This window comes from Lipotes vexillifer, unplaced genomic scaffold (assembly GCF_000442215.2).
Source record: "Lipotes vexillifer unplaced genomic scaffold, Lipotes_vexillifer_v1.1 scaffold394, whole genome shotgun sequence".
Classification (NCBI taxonomy): domain Eukaryota; kingdom Metazoa; phylum Chordata; class Mammalia; order Artiodactyla; family Lipotidae; genus Lipotes; species Lipotes vexillifer.
The window spans coordinates 3,333,077-3,357,041 of NW_006791731.1; the positions used below are offsets into that span (position 1 = coordinate 3,333,077).

The 23,965-nt window shown below is 49.3% G+C and overlaps 1 protein-coding gene across 1 annotated transcript in view; it reads left to right on the forward strand.

Annotated features, from left to right (window-relative positions):
• TRAPPC9 (trafficking protein particle complex subunit 9) overlaps positions 1 to 23,965 on the forward strand; it is a 521,576-nt gene that overhangs the window by 103,173 nt on the left and 394,438 nt on the right. Inside the window, exons 10-12 of the mRNA XM_007464593.1 lie at positions 7,835 to 7,961; positions 16,109 to 16,254; positions 23,753 to 23,838. Of these exons, the coding sequence (XP_007464655.1) occupies positions 7,835 to 7,961; positions 16,109 to 16,254; positions 23,753 to 23,838 (359 nt within the window). The remainder of the gene's footprint in view (positions 1 to 7,834; positions 7,962 to 16,108; positions 16,255 to 23,752; positions 23,839 to 23,965) is intronic.

Consider the following 23,965-nt stretch of genomic DNA (forward strand, 5'->3'; position numbering starts at 1 on the left):
CCACAGGCCATCGTTCTCTGCTCTAAGCCAGGGGGCACGGTTGGTGGGTTTGGGGGGCTCTCCTTGGTCTCCAGTCCCACCTCTGGCTTTCTGCACTCTGTGTGCTTCCTCCCCACCCTGCCCCAGCTTTCTGTAGGCCACTTTCTTGCACGCAGTGCAATGAATGTCCCTGGTGCCTTGGAGGGATTTCTTTCAGCTCCTCTGTCTTGCTCCGGCCTTTGACGGCCTTGGCCTTGGAGGAAGGGGGGGTCCCTCTCATTCTCCTGCCCCGGGCTCAGCAGGCCTCTCTGCTTTTACTTGGCGAAAGTGCATTGCACCTCAGTGCACCTCTCAGCGCTCCTGGCTTGCCCAGATTTCTGCGGGCAGCTGCCTTACATCTGGGGAAGGTTCTGAGCACCTCAGGAGGGGGTCTCCCTCTCAGCCCCCAGCCTGCAGTGTGCTACACCCTCTGCGAAGGCCCAGGGAAAGGATGAGTGTGTGGCAAGGCCACCTGGTGTCACTCTCTCCATTTGACCTGCCCTCTCTCCTGAGTCACTTTCAGATGGATTTGGCAGCCTTCAGTCCTGCAGAGCTGATTGGAAAAAGCCCCGGGGGAACCCATGCAGCGAGTCCGGGGACCTGGCTCCTCCTGGTCACCTGGCTCCGGGCCCGCTGGCTCGGTGACATGCGGTTGCTCTCCCTGCCCCATGAGGATGCCGCGGGCTCTCCTGGCTGCTCAGCCTCTTGGCGGTGGTTCTCTCCATGCCTAGAATCCACACACGCTCCCAGGGGCGAAGTGGATGCAGGAAGGGGGTTCATCTTCATGAGTGTCCCTTCCCTCTGGACTCTCAAATCTTTGTTGCCTTGACAACTCTCCAGTGCCCCTCCTCTTCTGTAATACTTTTGTTATGGCTCTTTTAGTTCTTGGTGGCAGTGTTGTTTGCTGTGAGCTACTCCAGGAGTGGAAGTTGTCACAGTGGTGTTTGTAGTGGAGATTAACTTTTTCACCGGCAGTGAGGTGCTGTTGGATGAACAGGTGTAGTGTTACAGAGATCCCGGATTGAGGGTGATCCCCACCTTCCCAGACTACTAGTTTTGTAGCTTTGAGCTAATCACTCCCTCTTCCTGAAGCTCACTTATGTCTTAGTAAAATGGCATCACATATACTTATTTGTGAGTGGAGAATCATAATCTTCACAATCCCTAATGTCCCTTTCCCTTGAAGGGAACTCAGAGTGAGTGCAGGCCTCCCCACTCCATCCCTGAAGAGGTGGAATGATTTACCTGATGCCAGGATTGGTCCCAATAACCAGTGTGATCCGTTAGCTTACCTCGCTCTGCTCTGCTTCCTCTCAGGAAGTGCTTCTCTGTGCTCAGTGCAGGAGGTCAGGCCTGGCCTCCCCTGGGTGGGCGGTGGGGGCGTGCCCAGTTCAGCACAGCCTGTGTCTAGGCAGGAAGGTCTCTCTGCCCAATTCTTGGTGTCAGCAAGGAGTTGCACTTTCTAAGAAACCGTGTTGTGGCCTTTAGCATGGTCTGTACATGGTAGTAATGGTGATATTTTAGCCTCTACCTTTTCTCTTTGTTTTGTCAACTTATTTTTAGAAACGAGCTGGACAAGAGGGGTCCTGCTTACTGGGACCCTCTAAGAGATCTCAGCATTATGATATGGAAAGATCAATAATATTCTTATGAAAGCAACTCAAAGACTAACTGTGTTTTTTATTTCTATAAGTGAAGGCATCAGAATCGATCCTCAAAGTATCATTTCAGACCGTATCAGGCCATACCTGTACTTTTTCCTCTGTATTCTTTTTTCCCCTCCTCTTCCCTGTATTCTTTTTTTTTTTTTTTCTCCCTCCTCTTCCTTTAGTTTTCTTATTTCAGATTTGGAAGAAAAAATGTACTTTTTTCTCTTATTTCTATTCTCTACCTGTTTTTAATATCATAACTGACTTAATGTGCACGTGGTTGTCTCAGATTATTACTTAGAAGTGACAAGAATAGACAAACTGTAAAATCATGATGTGCTGGTTTTCATGTCAGGGTCAAGTCTTGAAATGGCAAATGGCCTGTGATCAAAAGTTTTGGTGATCATATTTCCTGTTTCTATAAGGAACAATCTAGTTTGGTGGCAACTAGGCGTTTATTAAAAATGTTCTGTTTTCATGATTTCTTCAGTTTCTGGGTTGGAAAAAACTCTCAAGTGTATTAGGTGCTCTAGTTGGGCTGAAATAATTGTTGGACGTTGTGACTGGAATTGAATAAGATCTACTGATATTATGGGCTAAATGTTTGTGTCCCCTCCAAATTCATGTATTGAAGTCCTGACTCCCAGTGTGATTGTATTTGGAGGTGGGATCTTTGGGAGGTGATTGGGTTTAGGTTAGGTCAAGCGGGTGGGACTCTCACGTTGGGATTAGTGCCCTACAAGAAGAGGAGGAGACACAGAGCTCTTTCTCCCTCTGTGCCCATGCACCTGAGGAAAGGCCAGGTGAGGACGCAGTGAGAAGTGGATGTCTGAAAACCAGGAATTGAATCCACTGGCACCTTGATCTTGGACTTCCCAGCCTCCAGAACCGTGAGAAGTAAATGTTTATTGTTTAAGCTACCACCCGTGGTCTTTCATTATGGCAGCCAGAGTAGACTAAGACAGTTGATTTTTAGTGAAATTAATTAAGGAGGCATCACTTCCCACTGACCAAGTTATGTGCTTAGGAGAACATTCAGATTGATCACAGGCTTCATTCCAGTTTGGCACGTGGAACAAAGGTCAGCAGCCACCATGGCCTTGAGCTCTTTTATCTGTTTTGGTAGCTCCGGCTCTCTGTGGTCAGGCCTAATCTGCGGGGATGGGAAGACTCCGTCAGCTGGGATCTGAGTCTCAAATCTGTTCCTCTCTGTATGACCTCGAGCAAATCATTTCACTTCCTCAAGCTCGTTAAGTATTTTTACTATGAAATAATTTCACACAGAGGTGTAAGGAACAATAAAATATGAATCCGCATGTAGCAGTCACCCAGATTCGATGGTTATCAAGATCTTCATATATTTACTTCATCACGTTTTCTATTTGTTGAATTATGTTAAAGAAAATCCCAGAGGCATCATCTCATTTTACACCTTCACTCTTTAGTATATGCATTGCTAAAAAAAATGGACATTTCCTAATATAACCACAATGTTAATGTTATACCCAAACATTAATAATTATTTTTGGTAGCGTTTAGCACTATTCCACAATCAAATTTCCCAGGTTGTCCCTGAGTTCATTTTCATCACCTTTAAAAGGGAGATAATAATGCCCAAGCTCTCCCTCCAGGACAGGAATTTTGTGGGAGGGTGTACCTATTTTGTATGAAAAGATTTTGAAGTTCTGCTGTGTCGCAGGATCCCTTGCTTTGCGGTACGCGGGCCTCTCGCTGTCGTGGCCTCTCCTGTTGCGGAGCACAGGCTCCGGACGCGCAGGCTCAGTGGCCACGGCTCACGGGCCCAGCCGCTCCGCGTCATGTGGGATCCTCCCGGACCGGGGCACGACCCCGTGTCCCCTGCATCGGCAGGCGGACTCTCAACCACTGCGCCACCAGGGAAGCCCTGCCTTGAAGATTTTATACTCTGGAGAGCCTAGTACAAGATTCGGTGCAGAGCTCGTGCTCAGTATGTGTAATTGTGGGTAAGGACTGCAAGTATTTCTGCAGTGCTTTGTGCTAAGAACAGTACTGGTCCTGTGGACGTATTGTAGGAGTGAAAACTGCCTGCAGCAGGCCTGAGCTTAGTCTGTCATTTTTTTGTCTCTGAGTGTTTCTACATTTCTTCCCTTGGACACAAAGCCTCCTTTTCTGCCCAGCAACCGTGTATTCGTCATCTGTTGTCAGTAGTGAAATTTCGACAGCAACTGTCACAAGCCTCTGAGGAGTCCTGTGTTCCAGAGAAGGTCCCTCATTGTAGACCTGTGTGGAGTATCAAGATTTGGCAGTCAGTGTACCGCAAAGCCAGTGCCGCCCTCTCCCGCAGCAGTCCCGTCGCCGTTCCCATGCAGGTCCCTGTGCTGCCGCACCATTCAGCCCTTGATGTCCACAGACGTTACCAGCCTTAGCCGATTCCCTCTCGCACGTGCCTCAGACAGCTCCTCTGTCAAGTTCTGTTGTGTATGTACAGCTTATAATGATATGTCATTATTCATCCTCTGTCCGTATTTTTGTCATATTTTCCTTATAACATAGCAAAACGTCCAAATAACGCACTCATTGTTTTTGCTCTGAGTCCCAGGACCCTTGGCAAAGACCAAATGTTGCCTCTTCTCTAAAACCTTCTTTGGCTAAGTTACGTGTCTCGTGTGCTCCTCTCCCAGACTTTGATCCTGCCTCTGTAAAGCCACTGGTAAGGAGTCGTAATGTCCTCTTTTGACATCGTGTGCTCCTTCAACTTGGGACACCCCACAAGTAGAGCCTGTCGTGCTCCTGTGTGCCTGGTGCTCAGTGCTGTGGGCGCATAGTAGGTGTTTGATGAAAGCTGAGTGGATGAGGACTTGAATGAGTAAAGTCAGGTAAGGTTAAACGAAGAGGAAGGAAAACGGTAACTTGATGAGTGAAGAAAAAGTGATAGGAGCAGTAGTGAGTGGTGGAATGCATCACATGATTATTTCAGCTGCTTGTTGAAGTAGAAAATACCTGGAGAAGAATCACCTCGGTGGGGGCCACGGTCCTTAGTATCAACACGTAGCACCCAGAGCTCCTTTGTGGTTCCCACCGTGGTAAGGTGCGCAAAGAAAAGGTGAGGAGGTGGTCAGCCTGCACAGCCTGGCTTCTGTTGGTGAATCAGTGGCTGTTTCTCTCATTTTATTATTTTATTTTACTCTTGCCCACAGATTGATTCTGTCCTACCTCTTTGGATAAATGAGGCCAGCCAACTAACACATAGCTCTTTAACACATTTTGTCACCTAAATACTCTTGACAAATTAGGGGAAAACCAAAAAAGGTGACAAGATGCTCTCCCTTTAAGGAACTTGTAGCCCAATGACCTTGATTTTTAGCTGTCAGAACTTAAACAAAATTTAAAGGAAAAATCACAGTCTCACCACTTAAAAAATTTGGTAAGTGGACCTGTGTTTCGTCAAGACCTAGAGAGACAAGGAGAATCTGGTGGCGTTGAGGACCCAGCCTCCAGATTCCGATCTCTAAACACTGAAAGGATCCTGCGCTCCTTGGAAAATGGATTCTAGGCCTGAGGCTGGAAATGAGCCAGAAAGATAGCAAGCTGTTGACAAGCTTGGGCCTTCTCTAAAGACATAGGAACCAACCTGCAAGGGCTCCCACTGGCCGGAGATGGGACAGTTTGAACATCAAAAAAGAACGTGATGGAAGCCAACTGAAATACCAAATATATAAAAATCCACCAGTGCATAGTGATGCTGAGTCATATACGACTTGCTGGTCATCACTGGAGGTGGTAGGGACACCGGTTCTCTCTCCAGTAAATGAAGGGACAGACTCATTTGTCAGCCCTCCTTTCTGTGTCGTCTGTTTCAGGATCACCAAACGGTTGATGAGGGAAAATCCTTTTTAATTAGAGAATTAAAAAATTACCACTTTGTAATCCTTGATAAAAATAGATCCGGGCAACAACATACAGCAGGTGCTCAGATCCGTCAGGAGGAAGGTTGATGAGAACTTTCTAACAGATGGACCACACTGACAATTGAACATAAGCATTTAACCCTGGAAACCCCACTAAAGTGACAGTGAAGTTGTCAGGTAGTGGGAAAGCAGGGAAGAGGCCCCAGAAGGCAGCGGTGCTCTGGGGGTGATGTGATGAGGGCCGTGACGGTGGGAGAATTAGCTGTAAAGCATCTCATGAGCTGATTGTATCCCCAGATCTCCTTCTCTGCTCCAGAAGCAGGTGGCTTTCCCTCTGCCGTCTTCGCAGAAGATTAGTATTTCGCCTGATGGAGTAAAAAGTAAGCATATGTGCTGGAGTCACAGGCACAGCTGGAGAGCAGGGCCCTGTTGAAACCGAGGGGACTAAATGCATATGGGGCGTTGACCGCTTCACCTGGCTTCCACAGTCAGTCTTATACCCCGCATGGGAAAGTCTTCCAGGGAACAGTGCCCAAAAGCAGAGGCTAAAGCACAGACACGGGAGATTCCCAGAAGGAGATCCTGCAGTGTGTCCCCGCGTGTCCGTCCTCTTCTGTGCAGCTAGCTGAGCAGGACACCCCGGGTACTGTTCCTTCTTGGGTAACTTTGCGGGTGGCATTGGGCATCATTAATAGGTTCATTCCTTTCTTCATTTCACCAGGGTTTACTGGGAGAGCATAATTCAGCCTTATAATAAGGTACCTAAACCATGAGTGCTCTACCCAACATTAGGCAAATTAGGTCACTTATATGTTATCAGTGGGAGCCCCTTGGGAGATTTGTCACCTGTAAATGGAAGATGATTTGATTATTTAAAGAATTTTGTTCGTGCTGCAAATTAACATTACTGTGTCATATCCAGATTAATTCTGGTTGCTTTTCTGCCCCCCTGCTCTCTAAGGAATGATGCTCAGCCACAGGAAAGCCCTGTGGCACAGTTAACCCGTTAATATATGTGCCTGAGATCTAGGCATTCTCTGCCTGGATCTTGTTTTGTATGGTCGCCGGTCAGTGGAGCCGGCAGCCTCACTGCGCAGCCCTGCACCACTCTCTGTGACGTCCTCGCATTCCCTGCAGGCACCGGTATGACGGTGGTGACAGTGTCATCGTTCCTCTGAGCTCAGTCTCATGTCCACCAGCCACTGGTTTAAATTCACCCTTAGAAATTCTTTAGATGGGAGGTTAAGGTTTCCCCTCAGGTGGTCACACCACAGATGGGGAAGGACCAAGCCATGTGCTGGAACCAGGTCTCACTTCACGGCCCGAAGTCTCACCCCCATGGCTGCGCCGCTCTGTCGCTCGTCTCCCCAGGTCCTCCACCCTCCCTGCCGGCAGTGGCAGGAAACAGGCCGGAAGTGAACCCCCGACTCCTGACTCCTTAATTCTTCCATACAGTGTGGGAGTGTGGAGATCACAGGCTGAGGGCCAAACACGGGATTTTCGACACGACTTGTAACTTCAGTTGGGCTCGGTTTTCTCATTTGCAAAATGGGCACAGTGATGCCTGCCTTCCCGAGTTACTTCGAGTTTTCCAGCAGGAAGCGCCCTTGAGCTCTGGAGTGTTACAGAGCCCGTGAGCACGTGTCTAGGGTGCATCATGGGTGATAAGCAAACATTATGCACTATTGCCTGCACTAGGAGGCATCTTCTCCTGCCTCCTAGTGAAAGGGACGGGGATGGGATGGAGAAAACCAGCCTTATCTCACAAAACTCTACTTTCACATAAAAATACTGGTTTGTAATTATTTGCTTAAATATCTGTTATACAGATGGACCGTACACTCCTTGGGGACAGGGCCTGGCATTTTGCTTGGTACCTAGTAATTGCTGGAAAAATATTTATTAAGTAATAAAATATTCTCCAGTCCTGCCTGCCCATTGACCTTCTTGGAATTTGATAAGGATTTATTATCTTGGAAAATGAAATCTCCTAGAAGACGGCAACTTAATTTCCTTTTTATCCACAGGCCCTTAAATGGAGCAGCTGCTAGTGATTATTTAAGTAAATTGAATAAAACTGCTGTTTTCTTTTTGTCTCTTTTGGTCACTGCCCCTTTATTTCTCTCAGAAGACCGGACTCACTGGACTGTTAAGGATTTGGGTTAAGAATTTTATTTTTGCTCAAAAAAATAAAATAGAGCAAAACAACCCCCCCCCCACCCCCACCCCCCCTTTTCTTTGGTTTAATTAACCTTTATTTTGTTTTTATTTTCTCATCAGAAAAAAAGGACGTGACGCAAAGCCTGGAGAACTATACCTCCAAGTGTCCCGGAACCATGGAGCTCATCACCCTCCCCGATGGCCTCACACTGCCCCCGGTGCCCTTCACCAAACTTCCCATCGTCAGGTAGGACAGGCTGGCTGGGGTGCGGAAGGTGAGCTTCGCTCCCAGCATCTGTCTTTGGTCTGATCAGGGATGCAGATCTCTAGAAGAGTTCCTGGTTTAGGTTGGCTGTGTATCTGGTCCGTCGTCTCGTTAAGTCGCAGCCTTTGCCTGTGAAGTGTGTTTTATAGATCAGAGAATCAGACCAGGGCCATCGGAGAACTGCCATGGTCACTGCCGTGTCTGCTCGGTTCCATGGCCGAGACGTGGCCCTCTGTGCAGTGGAGACCAACCAGGCCTTGTGGCGCTCGCACTTACCCGCATCCGGTAGGGCCCACTTTCCTAGACTGTTCACCCCTGCGCACAGGCCCGGGGGAGCGCCTCCACCTCGCTTGCTTTGTGTGGCTTACAAGACTATCTGCGGCCTGCTCTGTCTCCAGACTATGAGCCCCTTCCTGGACCCCCAGCCCTGCACGCCCGTCTGGAATCACCGAGTAGGCAGAATGTGCGGCGGGTTTCATTCCTCTGCTCAGGCTCCACCTTCTGCTTGCAGTGCCTTTCCCTCCCTTGCTCTGCCTGGTGACATTCAGGCATCTTTCAAGATTTAGTTCAAGGATTATCTCCTCCATAAAGCCTTTTTCTAGAGCCACCCAGATAGAAATAATTATACTTTCTGTATAAATTACCAATTATTTCAGTGCAAAGAGTAGAAAACCTAGCAGTGCATCACAGATAAGAGGTGATTTTCTTATTCATTAAGAACTTGGAAACAGATGGCGTCTCTGCAACTCTGTCTTTACCTCCTGGTGACCAAGTGGTTGCTGCAGCTCCATATGACACATCAACATCCAAGACTGGATGAAGGAAGAAGGGGCAGGGCCAGGGAGCCTACCTTTTGTTTACTAGGAAAGCAAAAATGATCTGGAGGGATTCATAGTAGGCTTCTGCCCCAGTCTCCTTGACCAGGAGTGCATCTCGTGGCCACCGCTAGTTGTAAGAGAGGCTGAGGAAATACATGTTTAGCTCTCCCAGTCTCTGTACTGTGGGTGGGATAGGGAGAAGGGGGTCAGAAATGGTGCTGGGTTAGCCAGCCAGCAGTATCTCTTATGTCTTTCTTCTGTTTCATTTACAGAACTTGATTATACGATACATCTTTGTTCTTTTTGACTGAGGGCTACCTGAAGAGGGCTTTGTCTTTGTAGCCCTTGGGAGTGCTCATGTGTGTTGAGTGAATGAACAGGTCTATCCATCAGAATTCTTTGTATAGCAGTTGGCAGAACACCTGACCCAGACTATCTTAGGCAAAAGGGAATTTATGGCACATACACCTACAAAGTCCAGGAGAGGGATTCAGGCAGGGCTGGAGCCAGGCTTCAGGCCACCTCATCAGAACCTGTCTTCTCTCCTCTCTCAGCTGTGCCCTCTGCAGTGAGGCTTTAGTCTCAGGCCCCGGGTGGCATCAGAGGGGCAGCAGCAGCTCCTCATCCTGCAGTGTCCGGGAGAAGAGAGAGGCAACACCTGTGGGGGAAAGACGAAGCTTCTTTCTTTCAGGAGCCTCCACAGATGCCCTTTGCTCTCCACTGCCTCTGCTGGGGTTATGGGCTCAGATCTGAGTCCCTGCTCCCAGCCCTGCGTTAGCCATTTCTTCCAAGAGCCCTGGTCCTTTCAATGGAGAATGGAATTTAAGTTAAGATCTGGGTGCCATGTGTGCTCCTTACCATTGGGGTGTTGCTGATCGCAGTGGATAGAACTAGGCAATATCTATTTATATACACACGTTACTCACTGCATGTTCATGTCCATGGTTATTTCTGCATCTATTTCTGTGTATTGGAAACTGTGAGTTCATGCTGATACCTCCAGTTCCACCCAACATCTTAGGGGGTCCTTCTAGTTTTCTTAAATCTGTAACTCCCTTCTCAGACTGGGGGAAACCTGTCTCCCATTAGCCTCAGTATGGTTACTCATTTGGTCAGTTCCCCTGCTGGTTACCAGTGGTTATCAGGTTGACCTCCCTCCCCATGGGGAGCCCTGATGGCCATGCTGTGCTGCTGCCCCAGCCCCCCAGGCCCCTCTTGCCCCACTCCGGCCAGCATGCCCTCTGCCCTGTTGCCTGCTCAGATGCGTACCTGGCTCTGCCCTCCATAATGGACTCAGGGCTGAATTGCTGGGGCGGGAGGGAAAGGGGAAGGAAGCTTCTTTCCCATCTATTCTCATCAACAAATAAGCTTGCCCTTCAGATCTTAGTCTAGCATGAACTGGGCTCGCCCCAGAATGGTTTCAAGTAACTGTGATGCAGGTACACGTTTTGCCGTGTTTTCATAAAACATTTGAGGCAGCTCATAGAAATGTTATGTTAAAAATAAAGTCACCAGAGTGAAAAGTAAGTAAGGGTCCTACATAATGGCTGGAGATGGGGAAAAGCATGATTCTGTTAATCATATGTCAATAATTAACTAACAATGGGTATAGGATTGGTTACAAGACTCTCTGTCTCATAAGCAGACACAAACCAGTCACACTGGAGAAATACACCTCTTCACAGTAAGGAGGCTTGAGGAAACCCCTCTTGTGGGTTCTCTTAAAGGGAACATATTGAATAATGTCCTCAAAAATATCCCTGCAAAAATCTGAAGCAGGTTCTCATGGTTGTTGTTCATGGCATTCCTCAGTGCAAACTACAGGCTTGATGCCAGAAGGGGGTGGGTACACCCAGCTCTCCCACAGGACAGAGCAGTGTGGTCCAAACATGCAGCTCTGCTGTGGACTGTGTGTATGTGTCCCCCCAAAATTCATCCGCCAATGACCTAACCCCAGTGGGATGATATTTGGAGGTGAGGCCTTTGGGGGCTGAATTAGGTTTAGATGGGATCACGAGGATGGGGCCCCCATGATGGGATTAGTGCCTTTATAAGGAGATGAAGGGACCAGAGCTCTTTCTCTTCTCCACATGAGGATACAGTGACCATGTCTGTGAGCCAGGGAGAGGGCCCTCAGCAGAACCCGATCATGCCGGCACACTGGTCTCAGACTTCAGCCTCCAGACTGTGAGAAATGAGTATTGTTGTTTAAGATGTCCGGACTATGGTATTCTGTTAGAGCAGCCTGAGCTAAGAACAGCACTCTAATACAGCAGTCTGGACTGTCCCAGCCATACGTAGTGTAATGGACGGACTGTTTGTACATCAAGCACTCCTTCATGAAGGTGATTTCTCATAAGTCAGCTTTTGGCAAGAGTCAGGCAGCACAGAGTTCAAAGTTATATTCTCAGGAGAAAAAAAAGGGCGATGGTAGGTGCTCTGTGATGCTGACTGAGGGTGGCAGACCCATATTACTGGTGTTCAGTCAGGACCTGGAGCAGGGTAGGTGTTGTGTGACTTTGTGTGGAATGGTTGTGTTCACAGTGTGTGTGGGATTGTTGCTCTCTCACACAATCAGTGTTCCTCATCTCTCTCTGGAGAGGGCTGACACAGTACCCATGGACCCGGCCAATGTTTTTTCTTAGAAAACTAGTCTGGGACTATTTTAGTGTTCTAACCAAATGTTTCAAGGACCTATGCCTGGAAAACATGGACTTAATGTTTAAGTCAGTTTAATTCAAAAAAAAATTCAAGTCAGGCATTGCAAGACACCCCCTGTAGCTATAGGAAGGGCTTTGAAGACCGAAGCTCCTGAAAAATGTCCACATTCATGAGTAAATGATCAGACTTGCTGAATAGAATTGTTAGACATGAGCTAATTTAATGTTAGTGGTGCCTCATATTTATACTTCTGGTTTTGGAAGAGATGAGTGGAGCCTTTTTTTTCTGGTGAGGACTTTCCTTGTTTTTGACAATAAAGGCATTTCATCAATTTATAGGAAGATATTTACTTGTTCTGTGTAGCATGGGAGCATGAACTGGGTTCACCCAAAAGTTGTGTCAAGTAGTCACGACACAATTTAATTTAAAAAAGGGCCAATATAGATCCCTGTTTTAATTCTGTTCTGAAATTCAATTAATCAGATATTTATAGAGTGCCTAATATGTGCTTGGCTCAATGCTAAGGGCCAGGGACTCAGTGATGGTCGACATGCCAAGATCCCATGTGCCAGGAGTCTGCCAAACCCATATCCATTACTACTGTCCAGAGTTAAAGCAGAGGGAAGTTAATGTTACTCCTTACGGAATTCACAAAAACAATAATGTACACAAAAGCCACTAATAATCATGTAGATTGTTCACACACTACAAGTTGTGAATTATTAAAGAAGAAATTGGGGTAGAGTTTAGATGCCATTTACAGGAAACCAGTGGGTCTTTAATTTGGGGTGAGACGGGGGTGGGGTGGGGGATGAACTGATTGTTTCTTTGATGAACTGACCTTGAGCTTCAGCCTGGCAGAGAGCCAGGGTGGATGAGGCTGCTTTAATTGATAAGGATCGAAACCCTCCAGTCAGGATGAGCTTGGAGTCGTTTTGAGTGGCCTTGGTACTTTTAAAACTTCAGCTTTTAAGTTAATTGTATTTGAGGAAGGATTTCAGGTGTTTATTCAAAAAGGGGCTTAGAGGCCACGCTATCAGGGCAGTTTTTCTTGGTTTGTGAAGCAGGGCAAGGCCAGCCTCCCGGATGCCGATCAGGATGCGGCTCCGTGATGTCACCAGGTTCACAGCCACCTCCTGAATCTTCTGTCACACTTGGTGTAATCGCCAGGCCCACAACCTCCTTACGAATTTCTCAGACCTGAGCTTCTCGAAGAAAATGAGAAATGTGTGGTGTCGTTGGGGAGTCCGAGCGGAAAGCCTTGCACTACTGCTCTGGCTGGCGTGGTGGGTCCTCTCCAGCTGTCTCCGTCATGCCCGGACTCGGGACAGTGGATGACCTGCACGTTGTTCCAGATGTGGAAGGTGTGGCCAGTTTTGGCCATTGCCCATCTGTGCAGAGATATCCAGGAGGTTCTTTTTTTTTTTTTAATAAATTTATTTATTTAATTTTATTTTATTTATTTTTGGCTGCATTGGGTCTTCGTCGCTGCACATGGGCTTTCTCTAGTTGTGGCGAGTGGAGGCTACTCTTTGTTGTGGTGCGTGGGCTTCTCATTGCGGTGGCTTCTCTTGTTGCAGAGCACAGGCTCTAGGTGCGTGGGCTTCAGTAGTTGTGGCGCATGGGCTCAGTAGTTGTGGCTCGTGGGCTCTAGAGCTCAGGCTCAGTAGTTGTGGCGCACGGGCTTAGTTGCTCCGTGGCATGTGGGATCTTCCCGGACCAGGGCTCGAACCCGTGTCCCCTGTGTTGGCAGGTGGATTCTTAACCACTGCACCACCAGGGAAGCCCCGGGAGGTTCTTAGATATGTCTCCCCTGTGAATAAGCTTGAGGAATTAAAAACCAAGAAAGAAAAAGTGAGCTGTTTTTTCCTGTGTCATTCTTCCCACCAATATGTTTTATATCACTTTCCTAATTAGTGTTCCACGACTGCTTTGCATGGTCCTAATTAGCCACGGTATACTGAGAAGTCAGATTTTAAAATGTCAACTGTTTCCAAGTGGAATCCCTAAAAATAATCCTTGGTTTGGACACTTCACCTCTGGAATTCTTCTTTACTGTTGGCAGCTTCATAAACCAAATATAATATTATTAGTTCCACAGAAATTTATGCTAAATGAATTATATTTCCTTTAGGTCGGGTGCCTTGAATGATTGTTTTTCTGGGTACATTTTATAAACAGACAGACATTTGATGCTAGATTTTGAGTTATAAGTGAATGCCATGACTGCTTGTCGGGTTACTTTTCTGGCTGACCACGCCCTCAGAATTCCTCTGCATATTTTAATAACCTTTTATGTGATCTGGAACTTCTGTGCTTGTGTACATGATTCCTAGAAGCACAGGTGACATCTCATATTTAGGTGGCGACGGTGGCACAGAGTAGAATGCTATTTATGTTGCAAGAAAATGGTATCATTTTACAGATGAGTAAACGTAAAGGCTCGAGTGGACGGTGCTGGTCTAAGGTTCCCAGGCTGCTCTCAACGTCACTGGGACCAACGCTTCGCTTCTTTGTCCCGGTGCGGTGTTGTGATCTTTGCGCAGGGACTTGGCTCTCTGTGCCTGTAAACGAGTATTGTTTTAGGGAGGAAAGAGAAAGGCTTTTGTGCACCTGCTAGGTGACGGGCACTATTACAGGTGCTTGACGCATGTTAACTCAGTCCTCAAAGTACCCTGCGAAGGTACGAAGGTCTCTGCTTCAGACCACTCCCCTTCTCTGCCTGAGTTTGGAATCAGCAGAAAGAAATGTCTGTCTCAGGTGGATGGCAGTGGCTCAGGGCTGTCCACCTGTGCCCCAGCCTCTGGCAGAGCCGGGTGACGGTATGCTTTTTCGTGGGACAGGCCCTGTTCCGTCCGTGCAGAGAGCAGGACTGAATACGTGCCCTCGGCAGGGCCTGAGCGGTACATGCTCTGTTTCTCCTTCCACATTTACCACCTCCCTTGGGAGGAGTGAGGGTGGGCAAGAGCGAGGTTAGGACCACTACCCTAAGGATGTCCCTCCTCATGGAAACATGGAACCGGGGAAAGGAGGTGTCCTCCTTCTGCAGAGCATTATCAGGTGCCGATTAGTTTTCCTATTTCGTAAGTGAGAGGGTTGAGGTCCAGGGAGATGAAGCCATCTGTGCCCGTTGCCCAGCTGGTAGGTCCTTCAGACTGCAGTCAGGTCTGTGTCTGTTGAAGCTGCTTCTCAGGAGCAGGCGAATCCCCCTGGGTTGGATGTGGTGGGTGTTAGATGCACATCAGACGTGGCATCTCGGCCAGTGCGAGGGCTTGCCCACCCTCGTCCCAGTGCAGTGCAGCTGGTATTTTTTGAATGTGCACAAAGGGCTGGGATTTGCAACTCTTAGGGGTAAACTGCTTAGCCTTAAATGTACGGTTTTGGAAGATTTGGAAGCTGAGGTGGAAATCCAGCTTTTGGGAGTTTGTTCATGCAGCATTTATGGAGAGCTCTGCGTTGACGTATTACACCAGTACTGGAGAGGCAAACGAGGCCCTGGGCACCCCCGTCCTCGGAAGGCTCCCAACTGAACTGCAACAAATAGAAAACAAAGTGATTCTGATCCCGTACGAGAAAAGCATGCCAAAGGGGTTTGCAAGGACAAGTAAGAGTCAGAGAAAGTGTGCAAGATACAACTCTTGGTTTGAAGGGCTTTGGTGTGCAAGCACTGTCTGCTTCCTTGCATCGTTGTGGGCATAGGTGGGAGTCACACACGTGACCCTCACTCTCCCGGGGCCGGGCTCGGGGAGCTGTCAGTGACGGTTGAGTGTGGTGGGGTTGCCTGTGTGCCGGGCAGCGTTGCCCTAGATGGCTGGGAGTCCTTCAGCTGAGAAAGGCGTGATTTTGTGGATTCCGTGAGGAGTCTCTATAGGGTATATATATATATATATATATATATATATATATAGTCAGTATAGGTTAGCCTGTGCTGTGGCAGAGAAATTATTCCTAAAATCTCAGAAAAATTAGCCCTCATTACACCCAGATTTAAGTCCCACTCACACGGAGTCTGATACCATTTGGGCAGTGAGTTCTCCAGGGTGGCTGACCTCCCTGAGGTTACTCAGTGATCCAGGCCGAGTCCACCTGCGGCCTTACAGAGGGAGGGGGCTGGAGGCCGGTGCACGGCTTCAAGTGGTTTGTCTCCCTCGAGGGACGTGCTCTGCTTCCCCTGCCACCCTCCGGCCTTACCTCCTGCAAAGGGGCTGCGGATGGGGAGGGAGGAGCAGTAAGGGTCCCGCCCACCTTCCAGCCCTTCCCCCACCCCGTCCCTTCAGCCTCAGGCCTTGGGGCTTTCCAGACCCTGAGCCCTGTCTTGCCCAGGTGCTCCCAAGGGAGGTCACAGGTGCTGGGGCTGAAGGGTGTACTGTCTCCTGCTGTCACCAGTTTCCAGCGGCCCCTCTCGCCCCAGCGCAGTGGCCCAGGGGCGCGGCTGCTGCCCGGCCGTGGACGTCTTCTCTCCCTGGGATGGTCTGGAGGGGTCGTGTGCAGCCTTCTTCTGCTTTGTCCTGCGAAATTGAGTACTTCTCCTGCCCTCAGTTTATCTGCTGCTTGATTTACTGTCGTTCTAACATCTGATACCTGGTTGTATTTACGCTGAGCCCAAGCGAACAGGCAGCTGAAGCATTTTTGTTCCCTTTGGAACCACAGGCGTGTGAAACTGTTGAACCTTCCTGCCAGCCTCCGGCCACAGAAAATGAAAAGCTTGCTGGGCCAGAGCACGTCGACCAAGAGCCCCTTCATCTACTCACCGATCATCGCACACAACCGTGGGGAGGAGCGGAACAGGAAAATAGGTAGGCCGCCCATCCTGGCTTTCTGGCTGTGCTCTGCTGCCCAGCTCCTGGTGGCTCTTCTAGGTTTTTTTTTTTTTTTTCTCTTTTTTTTTTTTTCTCTCTTCTAGGTTTTAAAGCTTGAGACTTGACTGCAGTTCATTCGTGCATGTGTGTATATACCCTCATACAGGTTTATTCAGTTTGCTACCTTAGCCAGGCCATTGCCTATAGACCTGACTTTTTGATATCTATTTCGTAAAAGGCAGTTTTTGTGGAAGTTCTAGAAACCAGAAGACCTCTGTTATCTGAGACTTACGTAAACTACAGAAGAGAGGTACTAGGAGATTAGGGTGATTTCCCAAGGCCTGCAGTAACTTCTGAATCATCAAAGGAGATTAAAGGTTGACTTATGTTCAGGACCGACTGGGGCATAAGGACATCGTAGCATTCCCTTTTGAACGCTGGCAGCGCTTGTTTTGTAGCGCACTAACAATAGCCACTTCCGAGATGCCTGGTGACTCAGGAAGGAGAGGTGAGATGGTCTCGGGGTTGACCGGGAGCGGAACACGCGTTCCTGAGAATCTCCAGTGTGCCCTTCTGTGTGCTCGGCTCCCCGACCACGTCCCAGCCCACGGCCACGCCTCTCCTTCCTCACCGCGGACCCCAGGGCTCCCTCCGTGTCCTTCCCAAAGCCTGGCCGTGCTGCAGGCCTCATTCCTGGCCAGCTTTCCCCTCCTCGGGCCGCTCGCATTTTGAGATCGTGGTGCCTGCAAGTCGCAGTGACAGAGCTAAAGGACTGAGAGGCCCGTCACTGGTTGCAGTTTCAGTAGAAGTCGTGCGAAGCTTTTGCAAGTCAGCGCTCGCTGCTCCTTCTGTCTTCTTTTTTTCCTCCTTTAACTTCTTAGCCCTGATGTAGGCGAAGGCGTCCTGACTTCATGAGGCCCTTCTTCCCAGGATGCACGTGTCCTGTCACACCCCGTAGCTGGGCGGCGGGCTCTCCCGACAGCGCCAGCCACGCTCTTTCTGCCTTCCCCGCTCACCTCCCACCTTTCCACTCGTGCCCCTCGGCTCCAGCCACACGGCCGCTTTCTGTTCTTTGGACGTGCTGTCTTGTTCCAGTCTCAGGGCTCTGCTCGCTGCGCCTCTGCCTAGAGCTCACCCCCTGCCCACCTCGCTCACTCTGCGGGCCCCGCTCAGAGAGGCCGCCTCTGACCCGCACCTCACGGGCCGCTTCTCCCCACTCTCCCCTCACTGCCGGTTGTCCTTCACAGCACCTAGATGCGTCCCTCTGTTTATGTTCCCGTCCTCCCCGTCTCCCCCTGCTAGAACATTGTGGAGTGAAAGAAGGAGTGGGGTGGATGGTGTGACCCCATTTTACAGACAAGGAAGCTGAGATTCAGGATGGGTAACTGACTGCACAGCAGAGCCTTTGCCCCGTACCGTGGAGCTCAAGGCCAAGCACGACGCACATCCCATAACCTTGGTGTGGAGATTCCTTACGTTCACACCAGCAGGAGAGTTTCTTGGAGTCTATAAAGATCTCATAAAAAACCTCATTCACAAGTATTAAACCACCTGAACACCTTGAAAAATGAGTGTTTCTAAGCTGTTCCCTAAGACAGAGGGCATAGTGAGGGTAGGAGTGCTAAAACGACCCTGTGCTTTCTGGTAATGCTCACCATTTCTTTGATTCAAGTTGTGCTTTGTATAATGCTGTCACATTTTAGCTCATTTAGTTTTCCTAGTATTTTTGGAGGAAGTAATTTTTACCTCCCTTTTCCAGATGAAGAAACAAACTCAGAGAAATGAGAGACTCCCAGTTTTTCAGATCAAGTGTGCTGTTCTAACCAGGGCCCTCCAGCTTGCCCTAATGTGTGCAGCACGCCTGGCATGGGCCTCAGTCAGTGATAACACACAGCTGCCCACCTCCCGCATCCTCCAGGTCAGCTTGGACAGCAAGGCAGTAATACCCGGGAAGTTGAATATCCTAGCGCTCTGAAACTAGGTCCGCCGCCAGCAGCACCTGGGACTCACCTGTTGAGTTTGGGGAGATCATATGTGTGGGATGAGCTGAGACTTAGGAAGGCCTCCCGGAGGCTCAGGAAGCAGAGCTGGCCCAGACGAGCAGGTGGGCTTCTAAGGTGTGGCTGGGAGGGCTCTAGTTAAAACAAGAAAATAAAGGAAGAAATATGGGGTGATGCCCTTAAGAAATAGCATCTGATTGTAAATTCTGGTACATTTCTGAAAGCAGGAGCCCTAAGTATATAGCATGCTACAGCCTCGATGTGTGTGCATGTGCGCGTGTGCACGTGCGTGTCTCTTGGTTCAGTCCTTCATTGGTTCATTGGTTCCTTCTCTCATCCATCAGTAAACTCCCCCTGAGTTTCCCTGTGTGTCAGGCATGTGGCAGCCCAGCCCTGTGGGTTCTAACGGTGAGAAGCGCAGGTGTGGTCCCTGCTGTCGTGAGGTGTACATAGAAGTTAGAGGCAAGCGACAGGTAGTAACTAAATATATTTAAAACGATGGGATTTTGAACTTTCTCTGATATTGTTTGAACGTTTTCCATTTGCATCCCGGGAAATGATTTTGCTCTTTTGTTCTTGCATCCATCACGTAGGCGTGGCTGCCCCTATCACCTACCAGGCATTGTAAGGGGTGAAAAAAATCAGTGTACACAGATGTATATTGGAGGTCAGGTACTGCCTCTTAGTCCTCTGACCCCCTACCCGCCATTCCCCCTGTGCTACTTGGGCCCAACATTTCCCTGACTTCCCTGCCAGCCGGCTGCCATGAGGGTCTCCCCAGTAGGGGTGAAGGTGCAGGAGGGTAGGGGCCATTCCGCTTCTGGGGGTCCCCTGGGTGGTGGCGGCGGCGGTGGTGCAGGGTGACCACAGCTGTGGCAGCCTGGGCTGCGGTGGTGGCAGCGGCAGGGGCTGCAGCCCCCTTTCCATGGTCCAGCAAAGAACGAGCAGTAAATGTCCGCGAAAACGAACGAGTGACCAGCTGCAGCAGGTCCTTTTTTTTTACATCTTTATTGGAGTATAATTGCTTTACAATGGTGTGTTAGTTTCTGCTTTATAACAAAGTGAATCAGTTATACATATACATATGTTCCCATATCTCTTCCCTCTTGCGTCTCCCTCCCTCCCACCCTCCCTATCCCACCCCTCTAGGTGGTCACAAAGCACTGAGCTACTTTGACATTCTCATTTCAGTCTGTCGGTTTTGAAAGAGAGCCCCAGCCTCCCTACTGCTTCTCTGCTCTGGAGAGCATGCTGGGGAGTCTGGGAGCAGGGGAGCCGTGGGGGGGACATCGTGGTTGAGCAGGGAGGCCGGGTCCGGGCCCGCTCCAGCGCATGCTGGTGAGCAGTGCGCGTCTGCCAGCGCGGTGCCTCCTTTGATCTCTTTGTAGGTGGGGGTGGAGGGCTTGTTCCAGTCCGAGTCTCACTGTTTCTCGATGTTGGGCAGGTCACTTTCTGGGCCCCTTTTCCCCTGGGTGGACCTGGACCTGTCATTACAGAGTTAATGAGGCTCGTCTCTTGGATCTTTTAGGAGTCTCTGGCTGGTCTTTTTGGGTCTCGTTAGGGTTGATGATAAGCTTTCTCCCCTGAAGGACATTTTAGGAAACTTTCACCCATTTTGTTTAGAGAAACTTCCAGAGACGATTTGGGGGACTGGAAGAGTGAGACTCCTTCTCAGGACCAGCTGCATGATTTGTGGGGCCCCCTTGTTCAAAAAGTATGAGGAAATTGGAGACAGAGACAGCGTTAAGCAGAATGTGGCCCCCGAGCCTGGCACAGTGTGGCTGCAGGGTCACTGCCCATGCAGCTGGCCTTTCCTCTTGATTTTCTTTCTCTCTGATCTTCAGAAACTGCTGAGGCTTCCTTTTATGAAAAGAACACCCTGCATCTGCTGCAGAGGGCTTCCACCTTATCCAGCGATTCTCATGACCGTGTGATGCTGCAAGTGTTGTGTTCCCAACTTACAGATGAGAACGTTACGACTGAGTGATTGTAAATTCCTGCCCTAGGTCAGGGAGCTAGTAAGGACGGAGCTCAGGCTATGTCCATGGTTTGTGACTCAAAGCCCAGGGGCCTTTTCCTTTAAATACGGCTCCTCATAACAGTGAGAAAGAACCACCTGTTCACCTGGGCTGAGGATAAATCCAGTGGATGATGCAAGATTTCTGCGGATATAACAGAACCTTCAGCCAAAATGCATGTTAGTTGTTGAAGACCCATGGGTACGAACATGTAATTTATATTCTGTGGCTTCTAATATCTTTTTAGCAACAGACTCATCAGCGAGGACCTGCCTGGCGGTTTGAAGAATCGCATGTCTTTAACCTAGAATCCCCATCTCTATAAATGAATCTTATAATTGGGGGAGTTATCACAGCAAGGGGCACAGAATATTAGAGGAGAGGAAACCCTTGAGGGCAGTTCCTGAGACGACCATTTTCCACGCCGTCTTGGAATAATTTACCCGTCTTTCCATCTGTGTGTTGCTAGCATCTCTGTCGTCTGAGTTAGACTCCACGCCGAGGTGATGGCTGTACACGTCCTGAGCATAATTTGTGCCAGGACTTGGTGGTGGAGCTGGGCTTCTCGCCCGGCTCGACAGCTGCTCCGGAGGAATCTTGGTGGCCTGGCCAGGCCGGAGCTGTCAGATGGCCTTGGGCTGCCGCCGGTCCTCCCTGGGCTGCAGTTGTGCCGTCTACAGAGACCGGGCGCCAGAAGCTCACTAGGAGGATTCTTCTGAGGGTCAAGTGAGGTAATGTTCCTAAAGTATCCAGCAGCCTTTCTCATAAGGCTCTGAGCAGTGCTGTGTGCACTGTCCAAGGTGCTGGGGATGCAGCGAGAAATCAGGAGTGTCACCTGCCAGATGCGTCCAGCCAGTGTGGTGGAAAGAGATGAGCTTGTCAACAGAAGCCACCGAAAGATGTTGTTTGTCCCCGGCTAAGAGCACACATGGGGGCCGTGCAATACAGTGTGGGGAGGGCCTGATACAGAGGGTGTTTAATAGCCTTCAGTGCTGTTCCTTCCTGTGGTTTCTGGGACAATATATCGAGGAAGGGGCCCCACTGTGTGCTTTTTTTTCTTTTTTCTTTTTTCTTTTTTTTTTTTTGTAGTACGCAGGCCTCTCACTGTTGTGGCCTCTCCCATTGCGGAGCACAGGCTCCGGGCGCACAGGCTCAGCGGCCATGGCTCACGGGCCCAGTCGCTCCGTGGCATGTGAGATCCTCCCGGACCGGGGCACAAACCTGTGTCCCCTGCATCGGCAGGCGGACCCTCAACCACTGCGCCACCAGGGAAGCCCCCACCGTGTGCTTTGACACACTAAGGCTTAGGAAGGAGATGATCTCCTCTCAGACAAATAACTATTCCTGTAATCAGGAATTTATCTTAGGTTTACCTTTAGTGGCTAGGACTGTGCAAGTATAAACGATTCCTTTCAGAACCCCAGGAAAATGAATTTTGAAATGATGGTTATTTGACCGTGGTAGAGAAGACAAACAGTTCCTTCGTTACCAGGCATAGCAAGCTGTTAAAACAAATGACATTTTCATCGGCAGTGAGGAAGGGCTGGGGTGCTGGCCGCTGAGGCAGTGATGGGCTCAGTGATGCCGCTGAAGGTGGGGGTGGGAGCACCGTGTCTCTGCAGAAGAACTTCTGTGACCCCTGCCTCCCGCAGAGGTTCTCAGCCTGAGGCTGGGTGAAGAGAGGTGGGTTTCTGGAGCCAACGGGGGGAGAGCAGCAGCCAGGGAGCAGCAGAGGCTTTGGGGCCAGGCACGCGGGAGTTGGACTCGGCTGCCTCCTTCATTAGGGCCATCGATGGTGGATGGTTCAGTGTTCCTTGTTGGTGAATGAGGGTGATATGTGCTCTGCTGACTGCTTCACTGTATTGTCAAGAGGCTCAAGTGGGTACCTGCTTGTGCAAAGCATTTTGAAAACTAACTCAGCTGGTGGGCTCCTCCTTCACTGCACGCAGTTTCGGGATGCCGTAGGTTTGCTGCAACCTGTCTTAGTCTTTGTGCAGGGGACCTGGTGTGAAGTGTTTGGGAAAAATGGTGTCTTTATGAAAGCCTGTGAGAGCTGAAGAATTCTAATCGGTAAATCTTAGTGTCTACTGGAGAAAAAAACCCTTTAACCACCACTGTCCAGTCTAGATACTTCTCTGAGTTCAAGGCCCTGGGCTTGAATCCCTGCTGCCCCACTTACTGGCTGTCTGATTCCCAGCACATTTATTAACCTCTTTGGACCTTGAGTACCTGCCTTGTAACAGTGGGATTGTAATATCTACCTCACGAGGTCATTATGAAGAGTAAGAGACAGCCTTCCAAGGGCTGGACAGTACCTCCTGCCCAACACGTGTTACTTGGTTCTGAAGCCCCTTCCAGTTTGCCTAATGGAGAATCTTAAGGGGAGGAGAGGGCAGTGGAGTGGGGATGGGGACCGTATTACTTTTCTTTTGTGTGTAACAGATGACCACCAATTTAGTGGCTTAAAGAACACACGTTTATTTTCTCACTGTTACTGTCATGAGTCCAGCATGTGTTAGCTGGGTCCTCTGCTCAGAGTCTTGCAGGCTGAAACCCAGGTGTCAGGTGGGGCTGTGCTCTCATCTGGAGGCTCGACTGGGAAGGATCTGTTTCCAGCCTCCCTCAGGTTCTTCATCCATTCCTTGTGGTTGTAGGACTGACGTCTCTGTTCTCTTGCTGGCTGTCAGCTGGACCACTTTCAGCTCATAGCAGCCGTTCTTGGGTCCTGGCCACATGGCCTCCTCCGTACATGCCCTCATGCTTTGAACCTTTTCACTCAGGATGGGTATGTTCCCTTCCAAGGGCTCACCTGAGTAGGGCAGGCTCTCCTAGGATAATCTCCCATTGATTAAGTCAAAGCCTACTGCTTGGGGGCCTTCATCACATATGGAAGCCCCCTTCCCCTTTGTTATATAACATAGCCTATCGTCATCTCCACACTCGGGGGGAGAGGATGACACAGCATATACACCAGGGGCCGGGAGTCTTGGGGGTCATCTCACAATTCTGCCTCCCCTAGGTGTTGGACTGCAGCTGACCTGGGAGTGGACAGGGAGGAGAAGCCACCATCTTCTCTCACAAACTCAGGGAGGGGAAACAGAAACCACGCTATGTGCCACTTAAAATTGACCACAGTGCCATCTTCCTAAGTACCAGCCTCTGGGCCCGCAAAGGTCTGTGTGACGTATGGCTCTACACCAAGAATAGTGCTGTCTGGATTGATTGCAGTTTCGTGCAGCTGCGTTTGGCACTGAGGGAGGGAAGCATCAGTCACAAGGCATCCAAGTGGCAGGGATGATGTGCTTTGCATTGGGGAAAGGTAGCAGTAAAATAGCTTTAAGCTGTGTATCTCAAGATGATCACAATGCCCACTGCTTCATTGCAAAAATAAATTGCCAGAGGAGTAATCTGAAACCATGTGAAACGTGCGAAAACACCAGCTAAAACGTGGATTCTTTTGTGTGTATGTATTTCTAGATTTCCAGTGGGTTCAAGGAGATGTGTGTGAAGTTCAGCTGATGGTATATAACCCAATGCCATTTGAACTCCGAGTTGAAAACATGGTATGTATCATGAATCATTTGACCCTTTTGGGCTAAACATCAATTTACCATTAAAATAAGTTTTTTACTTAATATTTCAGGCATACTGCCTACAATCTATGCCTGTTTTTTTTTTTTTTTTTTTTTG